The sequence below is a fragment of the Oncorhynchus kisutch genome, linkage group LG10 (genome assembly GCF_002021735.2).
Source record: "Oncorhynchus kisutch isolate 150728-3 linkage group LG10, Okis_V2, whole genome shotgun sequence".
Taxonomy (NCBI): Eukaryota; Metazoa; Chordata; class Actinopteri; order Salmoniformes; family Salmonidae; genus Oncorhynchus; species Oncorhynchus kisutch.
Window position 1 is genome coordinate 29,398,757 of NC_034183.2, and position 15,764 is coordinate 29,414,520.

General features: G+C 43.3%; 2 protein-coding genes across 2 annotated transcripts; one reads left to right on the forward strand and one right to left on the reverse strand.

Annotated features, from left to right (window-relative positions):
* Positions 1–978: 978 nt before the first annotated feature.
* LOC109898020 (beta-sarcoglycan-like) lies at positions 979–4,388 on the reverse strand. Its single transcript, XM_020492755.2, has 6 exons — positions 4,307–4,388; positions 3,292–3,501; positions 2,925–3,110; positions 2,425–2,616; positions 2,137–2,268; positions 979–1,870 (listed from the first exon to the last, which is right to left on the reverse strand). The coding sequence occupies exons 1-6, from the start codon at positions 4,319–4,321 to the stop codon at positions 1,664–1,666; spliced, it is 942 nt and encodes a 313-aa protein (XP_020348344.1). The 5' UTR covers positions 4,322–4,388; the 3' UTR covers positions 979–1,663.
* A 120-nt stretch (positions 4,389–4,508) lies between these two features.
* LOC109897511 (mitochondria-eating protein) lies at positions 4,509–12,236 on the forward strand. The gene is made up of 12 exons (XM_020492011.2): positions 4,509–6,345; positions 7,191–7,296; positions 7,373–7,488; positions 7,627–7,745; positions 7,901–7,996; positions 8,114–8,248; positions 8,810–9,041; positions 9,362–9,520; positions 9,693–9,868; positions 10,023–10,146; positions 10,264–10,323; positions 10,664–12,236. Exons 1-12 carry the CDS (start codon positions 6,259–6,261, stop codon positions 10,718–10,720), a joined length of 1,467 nt encoding a protein of 488 aa, XP_020347600.1. The 5' UTR covers positions 4,509–6,258; the 3' UTR covers positions 10,721–12,236.
* The last annotated feature ends 3,528 nt before the right edge of the window (positions 12,237–15,764 follow it).

Consider the following 15,764-nt stretch of genomic DNA (forward strand, 5'->3'; position numbering starts at 1 on the left):
TGGGGAGTTTGTCCCATTCTTCTCTGCAGATCCTCTCCAGCTCTGTCAGGTCTCTCCAGAGATGTTCAATCGGGTTCAAATCTGGGCTCTGGCTGGGCCACTCAAGGACATTCAGAGACTTATCCCGAAGCCACTCCTGCGTTGTCTTGGCTATGTGCTTAGGGTCGTTGACCTGTTGGAAGGTGAACCTTCGCCCCAGTCTGAGGTCCTGAGCGCTCTGGAGCAGGTTTTCAAGAAGGATCTCTCTGTACTTTGCTCCGTTCATGCTTCCCTCGATCCTAACTAATCTCTCAGTCCCTGCCGCTGAAAAACATCACCACAGCATATTGCTACCACCACCATGCTTCACAGTAGGGATGGTACCAAGTTTCCTCCAGACGTGACACTTGGCATTTAGGCCAAAGAGTTCAATCTAGGTTTCATCAGACCAGAGAATCTTTTTCATAGTCTGAGAGTCCTTTAGGTGCCTTCTGGCTAACTCCAAATGGGCTGTCATATGCTTTTTACTGAAGAGTGGCCTCTGTCTGGTCACTCTACCATAAAGTCCTGATTGATGGAGTGCTGCAGAGGTGGTTGTCCTTCTGGAAGGTTCTCTCATCTTCACAGAGGAACTCTAGAACTTAGTCAGAGTGACCACCGGGTTCTTGGTCACCTCCCTGACCAAGGCCCTTCTCCCCCGATTGCTCAGTTTGGCCAGCTCTAGGAAGAGTCTTGGTGAATCCAAACTTCTTCAATTTAAGAATGATGGAGGCCACTGTGTTCTTGGGGACCTTCAATACTGCAGACATTTTTTGGAACCCTTCCCCAGATCTGTGCCTTGATACGATCCCTTCGACCTCATGGCTTGGTTTTTGCTCTGAAATGCCCTGTCAAGTGTGGGACCTTATATAAACAGGTGTGTGCCTTTCCAAATCATGTTCAGTCAATTGAATTTACCACAGGTGAACTCCAATCAAGTTGTACAAACATCTCAAGGAAGATCAATGGAAACAGGATGCACCTGAGCTCAATTTCGAGTCTCATAGCAAATGGTCTGAATACTTATGTAACTAAGGTATTTCTGTTTTTTAATTTTAATTGGTTGTAAAGTAACATAATGTTGAAGAATTGCACTGTAGATAGCAATGTAGGGAGCACTAAAAGTATGTTTCCTATTTTAAGTGTTAACCCTTGCACATATCCCACTTAACTCCAACTCATAACTCCTTAACTAACCATAATCAAAACATAAATATAGTGGCTAAGTGATCAGTGGCTGATGCCTAATACAGGGTGACTTGTACTCGAGTCACACACAGCTGCCAGTGGAAATATACATAAGCAAATCATTATCAATATAAATACCCAGAACACCGGTAATAATACTGGACTGCTTGGTAGAGTGCTGTATCTGTTGTTACTTCATATAGTGTGCTGCTCTAAGTCTAAACAAAACAAAATGATAATACTGTATGTAGCTCTTATCTTTGGCCAAGCGGATATGCAGACAAACAAAAAGGCCTCCATAAAAAAAAGAGTGTTTCTGGGTGTTACATTTTGAATGTGTATGCAGTATGCACTGCACATTGTTCTAGGGTATTTCAACATTGGTTGGCCATACTTGACCATCTGTTAATTGTAGGACAAGATGGATGGTGTAACATCAGTTTGTCTTCCAGTCTCTTTAGTGGGCTGTTCCACAGGGGTTGTCTGAGGTCTGGCAGCCCATGTTCTGATACTTCACCTGGACACGGAACAGAGTGCCGTCTGCACACATACACAGCTTGTACCTCAACAGACCTTCGTCGAAATACACGTTGGCCCCCACTGAGGAGTTTTGCATGCGACTGACGCTCACCATCACCGACCCGTTCAGAACAATACTGTTCTCCTGCAAAGGGAAAGACCTTGTTAACCATAAGTTTTAATGGAATGCAATACACCATAGACCAGGGTCCCCCCCCCCCCAGATGTTTCACATTTATGTTCTAACAAACTGGCACACCTGATTCAATTAGTAAACTAATCATCAAGTCTTTGACTAACTGAATCAGGTGTGCCAGTTTAGGGCTAAAAGAAAAATGTGAAAAGTCTTGGGGGCCCGAGGAGAGGGCCTGATAAACATGTAGACCAAATTGGGTAAGGGGTAACACTCACAGCTCTGAGCTCGATGTCCCCTCCCATCCTGAACTCCACCGTCTTGCCCATGATGAAGACCCCCTCATTGCCGCGGATGATGGCCTTGCTGTCCCCTTTGATGGACAAGTCAGAGGAAGCGTTGCTGGTGATCTGAAAGCAGAGAGAGTATTCAGAGATCTACCACTTTTTTCTGGGATAAAAAAAAATCAATGACAGGAATGGATACTAGAATGTATTTTATCTACAGTAACACTATTTGTGGTGCTACATGTTTTATTAGATGGCTTCTGTTGGCCTGGAATATACCCTTTCTGTGGAGGCTTTCTTCACACTGAGTACTTTGACTCCTTTGGGCAGGTGGAATTCGTGGTTTTCAAAGTCTGTGCTGAAGAAGGTGTTCTGAGTGCGGGGGTCAGTGAAGGATATGCCCATGTCACTGGTGATGGACGTCTTCTCTTTCTCAACACTGAGCTTAGTGGAGCCCTGCTGAAACACCACCTGGAACACATATACAAAAACCATATACATGTAAGATCATACAGTCTGATTAAGGTATTCATATCTGGGTATGAATACATTAATCAGACTGGGGAAGTGTGTGTGTATAGACTGCTTATACCAATGTATTTGTGTGTTCTGAATCTATTCTCTGTGTGTGTGTGTGTGTGTGTGTGTGTGTGTGTGTGTGTGTGTGTGTGTGTGTGTGTGTGTGTGTGTGTGTGTGTGTGTGTGTGTGTGTGTGTGTGTGTGTGTGTTGCCTAAGTGAGTGTATTTTTCCTAAGTGAGTGTGTTTTGCCTGAGTTCACCGGGTTGTTGTTGCCGGTGATAACCAGGTCCTGGTCCTTCCTGCCCCCCACAGTGCTCTTGTGTAGTGGGTGGACCACGCCCATGTCTGCCTTCTGCTTGAAACGCAGCAGCCCACTCTCATGGAACTCTATACTGTCACAACCACTGGGCCCGATGCGGATCACTGTCCATATCACTAGAGTGATCTGAGAAACGGGACAAATGTCAGAGATTCAGATATATTGACTTGATTTGTCATAATCAGAACTAGTTATAACATATCCATAACTAACATTCTGATGATACTAGCCTGTTAAAAACTGAATTCAGATAAATAAGGATGGTGACATTATGCAGAGGATGCTTTGTGTGTCATTGGGCACTCACAATGAGGTTGATGAGAGCCAGCAAGAAGAGCAGGACTATGATGCAAACAGCCATGTTGCCCTTGCGTCCTCTCAGGCCTGTCTTGTGCAGGCGCTCCTCCTCAATGGGCACATAGCCCGCCTTGAAGTTGCTGTTGTGCTCCTTGTTGGTGGTCCGCCGTTCCATGGCCTTCTCCCTCATGGACCTCTTCACAGGCCCATTAGAACTCTCCTTCAGCACACAGAACAGCAGCAATGTCAAGGCTCAGTAGGCTCACTCAGCTTTAACATGCTATACTGCTGTGAAATCTACAAACAACACTTTCTGGGTGGTCCCCATCAATCAAAGCATTGACTTCACTGTACACCTCTCTGGGTGAGATTAAACATTAAGAGTTCTATACATTGTAACTACCACATGTTATTTTTTTCCCACTCTGCAATCTAGTTGACCTAGTAGTTGATACATTGTAACAACCCAATTGACAGCTTATTTAGCTGTCATATGTAGTTACAATGTAACAAATATACTGTATATCTGAGTACAGAACCACCTATTGTAACCACCACATTCTATTTTATTAGACTTTATGCAGGCGTCGCTGGATAGACAGGTTGCTTCTGAGGAATGCGCGCAATTAAACACCCGAGTCTCTCTGTCTGTATGTAGGTAATGACTAAAAATAAAGTACACGTATATTCCACGTAACAAATATGAATAATCCAGGTCCATATTCAACTCTGATGAAAAGACAACTTCATGATTTGGGGTAATACAACCAGTTTAAACTTCCCAGTGCCGTGGAAAAACTGCGGCAATCAAGCCGTTATTTCGAGCTATGTCTATCATAAAAAGCGTAACAGTAGTACAGGGCTTGGAAGCGTGATAGCGTACTATGGATATTCCGCATACGCTTTACAACGCCCGCCCGAATACCGTAATTCCTTTCAAATGAGTTCGTAGTGCATATAGATGCCTACATCAAAACGGGAATGCAAAATGTAGAAAAACAATAATGTCTTAAATGGAAACAGACCTGCTCAGACGCCATGTTCACCCTCCCCCTCTTCCAAAGCGTTTGACAGCTCCGGAGTCCGGAAAGACAGTGGACTAGACCACTTCATTCAAATGAATAAAATAATATATATCTCTCCAGTTTTAATACTTGTGACGAGGTTTTTATTAGGGTAATTATTATATTAGCAGGTGGAATTTGAAGCCTTTTTATCAAATTGTTCATAGCTGGATCACTGTAGGCTACAGTCCATGTTTATCACAGATGGTTCCTTCCTGGCTAAACCAGCCAATGGGAAAGGCCCGCAACAGGATCCCAAAATAAGAAAGTCCATATAAAGCCTGTCCATTCATATTTTCTTCCAGGCAGGGCTTCCGAATAGACTAGTCCACAGACAATTAACATCACTTTATCCCTACTTAAGTGTTGTTTATTTCAAGTAATAAAGGTTTTTATCAGAGATGATGACACAACTTGATAATGTATGGATGCCACAGCCCCTAAAACACTACCAGACCAACACTTTTGCTAAAGGGTGGCTTTCAGTGTTAGTGGGACATTTTAGTAAATGAACTGGGACACTGTATTCTCCTTAGAACTACAGTCGTGTCCCACTTCAATCAATAAGACTGTAGAATTTGTAGAAGCTTGTAGATAACACACTGTTTTCACAATTTTGTGACAATAAACATTTACTAAACCCTCCCCATGCCATTGGAAAATGAATTGGGGGACATTCCAAGCTTTTAGGAGTCTGCACAGCTTTAACTTGATCCTGGAACACTACTATCCCCCAAATTCCCCTTTCAAAATTAATGTAGCCTCTTTCTATAGTCTCTTTCTTTCATGTCATTGTGCTTCCTTTATTTCCTTCCTACCCTTGTTTGTTATTTTCCCTCTAATTCCTTCCACCCTCATCCTATACTGTTTATTTGCTATATAGTGTATAACATCGATTCAGAGATGCTATGAACAACTTAAACAACAAATTACAATGTATTTTATAATATCTAATGCCAGAAATATATTTTAATTAATTAAAGATCCTTTTTTAAGATTCATCAAACACCAATCAGGGGAAGTGGGACAATACTATAAACCCGGTTTTCATAAAATATAATAACTGTTTACATGAATAATTATTATATTTTAAAACACTACCAATAACAGTCTGTTTTAACACAACAAGCTAAATTGTTTATAATTAATTATAATTGACAGAATTATGCCTTTGTCATTCTAGCGCAAGGTTTCATATGTATGCCGGTTTTTCATGAGTTTTAACAGGTCACCCCACCTAGGAAACCTGACCACACACACTACGATGATGTCACACTAACCAAAAACCATTTTTTTCAAGCACAGAACACATTCAGCAACAAACCAAAAAACATGTATTTTGATTGGGTTACAAAATTACCATAGTACAGTAGGCCTACCTTAAAACACAAACGTACCACTTCGCCTATAACCGATTTGTCTAACTAATACTGACGTCATCCGAAATTGACTGGGCCTCTGAAAAAAAAGCTCAGTGTTTCACATCTTCCACATATGACATTAAAGGCAGGAGACACCCAACGCCCACGTGTGTGTAACAGTATGACATTACAATGGTCTCGTTTACAGCACAGACAGCCTACTTCACTTGAGCGCCTACATCATAAAGGAAGAACCGGCAGAAGACGCTTACGGTCTATACATTTCTCACAGGAATAACCAGACTATTACTGAAAACAATGCAAGTGGCTTTAGCAAACATTCTCAATCTGTATATGAGTAAAACGCGTTGCCACAACTGAGATGGTACTTGGCACCCGTTGTAACGAAGGTGGACAAAACGTCAAGGGCAAGAATTTCTAAGGCGGGTATAAAAAGGGAGCGCGCGCCTGTCACGGGCGCTCTCGCCCCAGATTAAATCCCACGGTTGTCCAAAGCGTTTTGAACCTTTCAAGATTAGGGAGGGAGCAGACATGGCCGACTCGCTAAGGAGGCTGGTGAACACATCTTCCTTCAGCGTTCTACAGGACAAACTTGAATCCTGGTACAAGGACTACCATGTAAGTCATCAATAATTGATTTCTGCCCTAAATCTGTTGGCTGAAAAGTGGCCTAACCAACAATAAAGATAGGCGACACATGATTATTGCAATCATTCGATCCATGTAATAGTTTAGGCTATTGTCTAAATTAGTCTTGGCTATAATAAATGTGATATTGGTGTGGAAATCAATAACATATTTAATGAATCACTGTTTGATTCAGCAAATGCGTTCTTCCCTTGAGAACTTGATTCCTCTATAGAATTTCTGTCCACCCATCTAAAATAACTTGATTAGCCTACTTGATTATGCCACTCATGGCCAGATAGTGTAATATATTTGGAATCATTATTTGGTATGTATTTTTTATTTTTTACAATGTATCACATTGACAATGGATTGGAACGTTTTTGAAACACTGTAGGGGCTAAAGGAATTCAATTGTTTCGATTAAATAGATTTTCTGGCGAAGTTTGGTTGCTATAGACGCTAGTCGTCATGGCGACCGTGAAACCATTGCTGACTCTGAAAGCTAGTGGCTCGAGCACGCCCCCTTGAGCATTTTGGTGTGAACCCGAACCGCTTGTCCTGATAGAACCCATGCATTATCACACAGCTACTCCAGAGACCAACCAGTGCATTTGCCTGGAAGTCACAGATCATTTATTTTAAAAGCACATATAGTATATCCCTCAATTCAATATGATCAATACAGATATTCACTAATCAATGATCCATGTGAATGTTTGTTTTTTAATGTCCTACATTGTTGACCCCACAATTGAGATGACATTAAATCTTTAAAATGTATGTCCCTTTTGTGATGGTACATAATTCTCATACAGTGTCTGTCACCTTCCAAGGTCATCTCCTGTGATCAGAATCTCAACAGGTGCTGTGAATTGGTAGAGCTCACCTCCAAGATACAGGGTCAACTCTTCACCATCCTCAACTTCACTGCTAGAGAGGGTATGTGTCCAAGCTTCTCACAACTTCCCTCTCTCTTTGACATTCTCTAATAATGTCTCCTTTTCCTTTGAGTCAGGTGGTCACTATGCAGGAGTGGATGTGCTCAAATCACGCCTGCTGCCCTGGTTGGGGACTTGTTTCTCCATGGCAACCTCCTCTGTCACCAACGACACCAGCCTCAACCTCATCCAGGTGAAATAATCTGTTCTGTTATTTATGGTTCTAGCTACTGTACATTCATTAAGTTATTCTATTCTATTATGCTGTCCTGTCACATAGTGTAAATAAGACAGTGATAATCAAGGTTAAATGAGGAGTGTTGTCATGCAGGAGTCCGTGGAGAAGGAGAGGAAGATCAGAGAGCTGTCTGCCTCCCATGAGAACGACATGCAGAAGATGGAGACTCAGCTGTGCTCCACTCACCTACAGCTGGACTCTGTCAAACAGGAGTAAGTCTGCACAAAACATACAACAAATGACTAATCTATACAATAGACCTACTAATTTCTATCCAAACAAATCAGTCTGCCCCAGGTTACGTTAGTATGGCTAACTTTCTGGTCTCTGTTTTATTCACCTACTGGTATGTTGAATGCGTTTACAGACTGGCAGATGCTCATCTGCAGCTGGACAACACAAAAAATATGTCAGCCACAACTCTGCTGGCCACCGAGGATGAGATACTACAGCTGAAAGCAGAGTGAGGGATAAATACTGTAATATGACATTGTACACGTTTCATTTGAGTATTATTTGTCCTCTTTGGCTTATTGATGTGTATGTTCCGAGGTTATTATGGTGTGTATCTGTGTGTCAGGTTGCGTGCGTCCCGTGATCAGGTGGAGACCTATAAGAGGAAGCTGGATGTTCTGGATGACTATGAGAGACAGGTGCGTCTGCTGAGGGATGAGGTGTCTTTCCTCACAGCAGAGAAGAGCATGCTGCAGGAGAGGTGAGCAGGACACGCGCACACACACACACACACACACACACACACACACACACACACACACACACACACACACACACACACACACACACACACACACACACAAACGCACACACACACACAGACGCACACATACACACACATACACACACACACACACAGACGCACACACACACACAGACGCACACATACACACACACGCACACATACACAGAGCCGTAGCATCAACTGAGGACACAGAGGGTCAGACCTTGGTCATTTAAAAAAAAAAATAATCTTAACAAAAAGTATCAACATTTGTTTTAGGAATTCAGTCACTTACTGTTGAGAGTTAGAATAGTAGAATACACACAGTCAGTCATTTTTTTTAGATTGGTAAATTAGACTAGTTTGTCTAGCCAGCTATCTAAACATGTAGTAATCATGGCCGACTTACCGACGGGCATGCAGGGTACGTGCCCAGGAGACCTCCAGGGGGCCCTCATTGATATTGTTAGTCACTCACTCAGATATCATATTAACATGGCATAAGTCAACCATCCCTCCCCTCTTCTTCTGTCTCAGGTTGGTGAGGAGTTGTTCCCCCAGCCCCCTGCCCAGACAGAGCCGCCCCTCCAGCCCTCTGAAGAGTGAGTCTCCCACCCGGGCCCAGCTCACCAATTCGTCCCGCCACGCCAGGCTGGTGTCCCGCTTCAGTGACTTGTATGCTGTGGAGCGCCTGGAGGCCCAGAGTCTGCTCCGACGCTACATAGACGACCTGGAGATGGTCCAGAGAATCATCTTCATTGCCACTGTGGTATGACATCTGGAAACCCTGTACATTATGGAATAACACCACATACAGTACAACCTGTGATGATTAGCTGGGATTCCCAATGTATTGGAGATGATCATCCTAGCACATGGAACCACATGACCTTGTCAGATCTGAGGTTCTGGTTTCTCTGTAAATCTCCTATACCATACAGTATCTCTAATCCCTTTGTCTGTGTGTGTGTGTGTGTGTGTGTGTGTGTGTGTGTGTGTGTGTGTGTGTGTGTGTGTGTGTGTGTGTGTGTGCGTGTGTATGTGTGTGTGTGCTTGTGCGTGTGTGTGTGTGGTGTGTATGTTTGTCAGGAGGCCTTCCAGGCAGCCAAGCTGGCCTACCGTCAATTCAAGCTGCGAGTAAAGAAGACCCTGTCACCCTCCCATCTGGGCCCGGAGACCCTGGAGGACTCGGTGGTGGACTATATCGTCAGGAACCTGGACCTCTACGACGTGCAGGCCAGTGTTAATGTATGGCCTACACTTTTCTCTCTTACTGACATGTCTGACATGTTACAAAAACCTATAGATTCCAGTCACCTTTACATTACAATTTCAAGAGTCTCACGCACTGTAGCTCATTGAGTGTATGTTAATAGGAGATGTGTGTCAGAGTGTATTGTGATGTGTTTCCTTCTCCCAGGACGTGATCAACGCCATGAATGTAAACCCACGGATCTCCTTCCCCCCGGAGGTGGACTTTGTCCTGATCAACAGCTTCATCCGGGAGACATGCAGAGTGGCCTTCGCCATGCAGACACTGGACTCTCCTCTGGACCTGGCTTTTACCAGCGGTGGAGAACTCTACAGCGACAACAAGTCAGTCTGCATCCATTGACTTCATGAAGTTACAGGAAAAAAAGATGTTAGATGTACAATTCCTAATCCTACCACTAGATGTCACCCTGGTCCCGTATATACATCTCCCCCTCTTCTCTCTGTCTCTCTCTCCCTCTCTCTCCCTCTTTACCAGGTATCGTCGTAGCTATGACTCTGAGTTTACTGCTCCTCTGGTGGCGTACCATGTGTGGCCAGCACTGGTGGAGGGGGACGGTGTCATAGTGAAGGGAGAGGCAGTCACCAGGAGAGGAGCTCTGGTACTGATGCACCTTCCGTCCCTACTGTAGAATCATAGGCTTTGCTTGAGCAATTACTGCATGATCACAATATAAAATGCAGAATGACTCATGTGGTGTTTCTCTGCTTTCTTCCAGTGGAGGAGCAGAAGCAGGAGCTGCAGTCCTGTTCGCTCTGGCAGCCCCACACGCACTCTTGTAAGTTACTACGACGACTGAGACCTAACACGTTGAAATAATGTCACAAATATCAAGAAGCTCTTTGGAAAGATGTGTCAGCCCAGGGTTTTTATGATGCAAGAAAATATTCAGGGAAGTTGCGGTTGGGAAAGCACACTAGATGAAAACTGTGCATGTGTGATTTAGTGTTAAGACTTTTATTTTGCCACCAAAATACATCCATGCATACCCTGAGCCCTTGGGGTAAGTACAACAACAAAACAGCAACTCCTAGATGTTGTATTAGTGGGAGAGAGTAACTTCTCAAATTCAAAGGTGCAAGAAGTGCTCTGTGTGACAGACTTTCTCTCCTTCTCAGGGGTTTAGTCGCAGCAGAAGCCCCTCTCCCGGACGTCTCTCCGCCAGTCGCCTGTAAACCCTAACTGACCACTGAGTTACAAAAGGAAAACAAAACAAGATTTCATGTTTGCAACAAAGACAGATCTATAGCTTTAATGGACTGGATCCTGTCGTTATTTGTCAGTTGTGATGACTTGATGTTAAGTAGTTAGACTCCGTGTCAATATGGACATTGGTCCAGGGTTTACAGTATTCTGGAGAGAAGTTCCATGTTACCATTACAGTATCCAGAGACTCTGGCAGCTGGTCCTTTCAGAACAATCCTTTCAGGGTGCTGTAGCAGCACATGACAATGCTGTGTGTGTGTGTGTGTGTGTGTGTGTGTGTGTGTGTGTGTGTGTGTGTGTGTGTGTGTGTGTGCGCGCATGTGTTTAATCTATGCCCATTATCTTAGTGATTCTTAACTTTGCACTATGCAAAACCAGGATGATTGTGTGGTTGACCATAATGTAACTTTTTAAGGACATTTAGACCTGCACAGTATCATTTTCTGAGACTGTTGTAGTTTAGGTTTTATCTTTAACCTCAAACCTTGATAGACTCTGGGTTATAAAGAATATAATGAATACATTTTAATGTAATTTTAATGTAAGTCTTAGCCTGATTTTTTGTTGGTAGATTTTTTGTTGTTGTAAGACACATGGTGCTAAAGTTCAGTCAGAACTGTTCAACTCCACAAAAAACACGAGAGATTGGTATTGCTGAGAACAATGATTAAGCGTACAGTTTGTAAAGTCATCCGTTCCAGTCCATGTTTCTTTTTTTGGTGTTGTGATATTAGCTAGATGTGTGGTTTAGATGGATTTGGAACAATAGAAGGGATTTAAAGTGATACAAAACATATTCTGTAACTTCAAATGGTTGACTTGAGAAAATATGCCTTTTTTTGTTAGTCCTAATGAAGTTGCTTATTATCTACTGTACGCACAAGATCCAAAAGCAACATATAACATATTTAGGATAATTGTTAGGCTGTAATCAATGAAATGTGGAGCCTAACTATTTTTCACTATTTTAAATCATTATACAGTCTAATCTTTCATTTTGCATTAAACAGTGTGTTAGTGTTGTGTATGCAAAACGTGGTGATAAACCCCAAAAACTTGGACTCAAATATATATAATGTAATTTTGCTGTTCTTGTTACAGAATACAAAAAACTAAATTATTTCCAGAGAGATTGTGCCTTTTTAAAGATTAAATCAAATCAGAAAAAAGGTTACTATCAATTTCTTGTGATAATGAAGGCTAATTTAATTATTGTCTTCCATACCCTCATCCACTGTCAGTACATTTTTCCTGCAGAACATGCTGAATTCTAGTCAGTTATTATGATCGTGTTGTACTAGTATGTAGGCTATAAATATACTGTGTAGGTTATGTGTACTTTGTAGTCTATGAATGTAGGCTATGAATGTAGGCTATGAATGTAGTCTATGAATATAGGCTATGAATGTAGTCTATGAATGTAGTCTATGAATGTAGGCTATGAATGTAGGCTATGAATGTAAGCTATGAACAGGTCCATTTGGGGATGGGAGGAGGATCCACATCCTATGTGGCAAATAATCCCATTACCAATGTGGTTTTGGGTTGTTCATGATGTGGGTGGCTGTTGGAGTGTCCCTGTCAGAGAGTCTAGAGACCAAACAGAGACAGGCAGACAGGCATGGAACACACCAAACCAGTTACTAAGACACACTGTTTCGAAAGACTGATTCACTGACCACGAGGACAAATAACAATACCATTCTGTCGTTGCCAGGATATCACATAACCTCCCCCAGCCTTGGCCTATTTAGAGAGACTACAGCCATGTAATTACAGATTGTCTCAGGACTCAAGCCGACAGCAAAATTAGAAAGCACTGCTTGGTATAATGCATGCAGATGTGTTATGAATTCATACACTTGTAATTTTCAGCATGAAAAACCTGCTCTTTTTTGCTCATACTGTATTCTGTGTCCTCAAAGAACCCTGGTTGAAGTTATTCTTACAGCAAGAAACATGTTGCACCGTAACGTTCTTCCCTCTCTCTCTCTCCCAACTATAGCAAATGACTCTTCCTTCATCCTTTACAGTACCAGTGCCCCTCATAGTGCATGAAAGGAAAAGCAGGCATGTTCCCTATGGGTGAAGTTAGAGCTGTCAATTAAAAGTATGCTCCACCATTGTAAAGGGTTCGAGTTAGAATCTCATCAGGGTGTTGATCTCAGTGGGTCTCCTCTACTGTTCTGCACTGATGTTAAAAATGGAGTTCCTGTACATATTGCACGCACGTAAGACATGAGAGGGCACTGTTGTTCCACTGTAGAGACTAGACTCTGCAGGGGAGTAGAGTGGCTCCAGAAAGACAAAGGTTTTCTCTTGAGCCAAAAATATGCTTTTGACTTGTTTAAAGAAGAGAGGGGAAGTTTGGCCTTGTCCTTGGACTCTCAAAGTCACTGCATACCAGGAACTTGGTGCAAGACTAAGTGTTTGTGGCTGTGTAGTTAAATTAGGGCCTAAACCATGACTCTCCATCAAGAGACACTGAGAGCCATGGAGAGAGCAACAGGGAGAAAGAAAAGACATAAGACATAAGAGCCCCCAGACATGCTGAAGAGCGCGTGTGTGCAGCGCACGTGTGTGCGTGTGTGTGTGTGTGTGTGTCTTTGTGTGTTCATATGAATGCACTCATTAAGCACAATCCCAGTGGTGATGCCAGTCTCGTGATTATCCAGCATTCACAGTCCCTAATTAACACAGTCTAATTAGTGCCCACTCTCCCAGGACTTGCCCGGTCCTGGCCTGCTCCCCTTCCCTCTCCCCAGGCAATGCCTTGCCCAGTCCTGCCCTGCTCACCTCCTCTACTCACAGGCCAGACACATGACACAGTTGGCTGTCCAGCGAATATAGTTAGCACCCCTGCTTGACAGAGCAGACACTAAACTGAAACAGACATTAGGCCAACTTCCACCCTCCAGGTCTTTTTTGTTGATGATAGCAGCTCACTGGTCATAGTTGTTTGGCGATGAGATAGTGCCTGTAATGGGTCTATTCAATCCGTAATGCTGAAGGTCCGCTTCATAGCGCGATGGACAATTAAATAGAATTTTCCCGTGGTCGCGGAGACTTCAGAAGGAGAAGAGCAGATGTCACCTCCAAAAAGCTTTCTAATGGATAATGGCATTTTATTTGATTATACATTCATAACATTGAATTAAAATATGTTTTTCACATGGTGGGTGACAGAAGAATACAATTTCAACGAACTTGCTAACACAGCTAGCTACCTACCTAGTTCGCTCATCTTTAGCTTGCCACCAACGTGCATTGTGACTGACCAAGGTAAGAATTGTTTTGAAAATTGAAGTTGAGTAGAGTTAGCTAATTTAATGTATGTATTATATATCAATATATTTACTCACTGCTTGAGCACACTCTGCCAACCCGGATGTCCTAGCCATGTCTGAATCCTGGCTTAGGAAGGCCACCAAAAATCCCTAACTATAACATTTTCCGACAAGATAGAACTGCCAAAGGGGGCGTTGTTGCAATCTACTGCAGAGATAGCCTGCAGAGCTCTGACATACTACCCAGGTCTGTGCCCAAACAATTCAAGCTTCTACTTCTAAAAATCCACCTTTCCAGAAACAAGTCTCTCACCGTTGCCGCTTGCTATAGACCACCCTCTGCCCCCAGCTGTGCCATGGACACCATATGTGAATTGATTGCCCCCCATCTATCTTCAGCGCTCGTACTGTTAGGTGACCTAAACTGGGACATGGTTAACACCCCGGCGGTCCTACAATCTAAGCTAGATGCCCTTAATCTCACACAAATGATCAATGAACCTACCAGGTACAACTCTAAATCTGTAAACACGGGCACCCTCATAGATATCATCCTGCCCTCTAAATTCACCTCTGCTGTCTTCAACCAGGATCTCAGTGATCACTGCCTCATTGCCTGCGTCCATAATGGGTCTGCGGTCAAACAACCACCCCTCATCACTGTCAAACGCTCCCTAAAACACTTCAGCGAGCAAACCTTTCTAAATCGACCTGGCCCGGGTTTCCTGGAAGGATATTGACCTCATTCCGTCAGTAGAGGATGCCTGGTTATTCTTTAAAAGTGCTTTCCTCACCATCTTAAATAAGCATGCCCCGTTCAAAAAATGTAGAACAGATGTAGCCCGTGGTTCACTCCAGACCTGACTGCCCTTGACCAGCATAAAAACATCCTGTGGCGTACCGCATTAGCATCGAATAGCCCCCACGATATGCAACTTTTCAGGGAAGTCATGAACCAATACACACAGTCAGTTAGGAAAGCAAAGGCTAGCTTTTTCAAACAGAAATTTGCATCCTGTAGCACAAACTCCAAAAAGTTCTGGGACACTGTAAAGTCCATGGAGAATAAGAGCACCTCCTCCCAGCTGCCCACTGCACTGCGGCTAGGAAACACTGTCACCACCGATAAATCTACGATTATTGAGAATTTCAATAAGCATTTTTCTACGGCTGGCCATGCTTTCCACCTGGCTACCCCCACCCCGGTCAAAAGCCCTGCACCCCCCACAGCAACTTGCCCAAACCTCCCCCATTTCTCATTCACCCAAATCCAGATAGCTGATGTTCTGAAAGAGTTGCAAAATCTGGACCCATACAAATCAGCTGGGCTAGATCATCTGGACCCTCTATTTCTAAAATGATCTGCCGCAATTGTTGCAACCACTATTACTAGCCTGTTCAACCTCTCTTTTGTATCATCTGAGATCCCCAAAGATTGGAAAGCTGCCGTGGTCATTACCCTCTTCAGGGGGAGACACTCTAGACCCAAACTTTTACAGACCTATATCTATCCTACCCTGGCTTTCTAAGGTCTTTGAAATCCAAGTTAACAAACAGATCACCGACCATTTCGAATCCCACCAGCTCTGGTTTCCGAGCTGGTCATGGGTGCACCTCAGCCACGCTCAAGGCCCTAAATGATATCATAACTGCCATTGATAAAAGACACTAATGTGCAGCCGTATTCATCGACTTGGCCAATGCTTTCGACACTGTCAATCACCAC

Coding starts and splice junctions, on each gene's coding strand:
- LOC109898020 (XM_020492755.2), bottom strand. Junction 2,617..2,924: donor TCACCGGCAACAACAACCCG/GTGAACTCAGGC, acceptor TATGTGTTCCAG/GTGGTGTTTCAGCAGGGCTC. Junction 1,871..2,136: donor GGGACATCGAGCTCAGAGCT/GTGAGTGTTACC, acceptor TTCCCTTTGCAG/GAGAACAGTATTGTTCTGAA.
- LOC109897511 (XM_020492011.2), top strand. CDS start 6,259: ATGGCCGACTCGCTAAGGAGGCTGGTGAACACATCTTCCTTCAGCGTT. Junction 7,297..7,372: donor CAACTTCACTGCTAGAGAGG/GTATGTGTCCAA, acceptor CCTTTGAGTCAG/GTGGTCACTATGCAGGAGTG. Junction 9,521..9,692: donor ACGTGCAGGCCAGTGTTAAT/GTATGGCCTACA, acceptor TCCTTCTCCCAG/GACGTGATCAACGCCATGAA.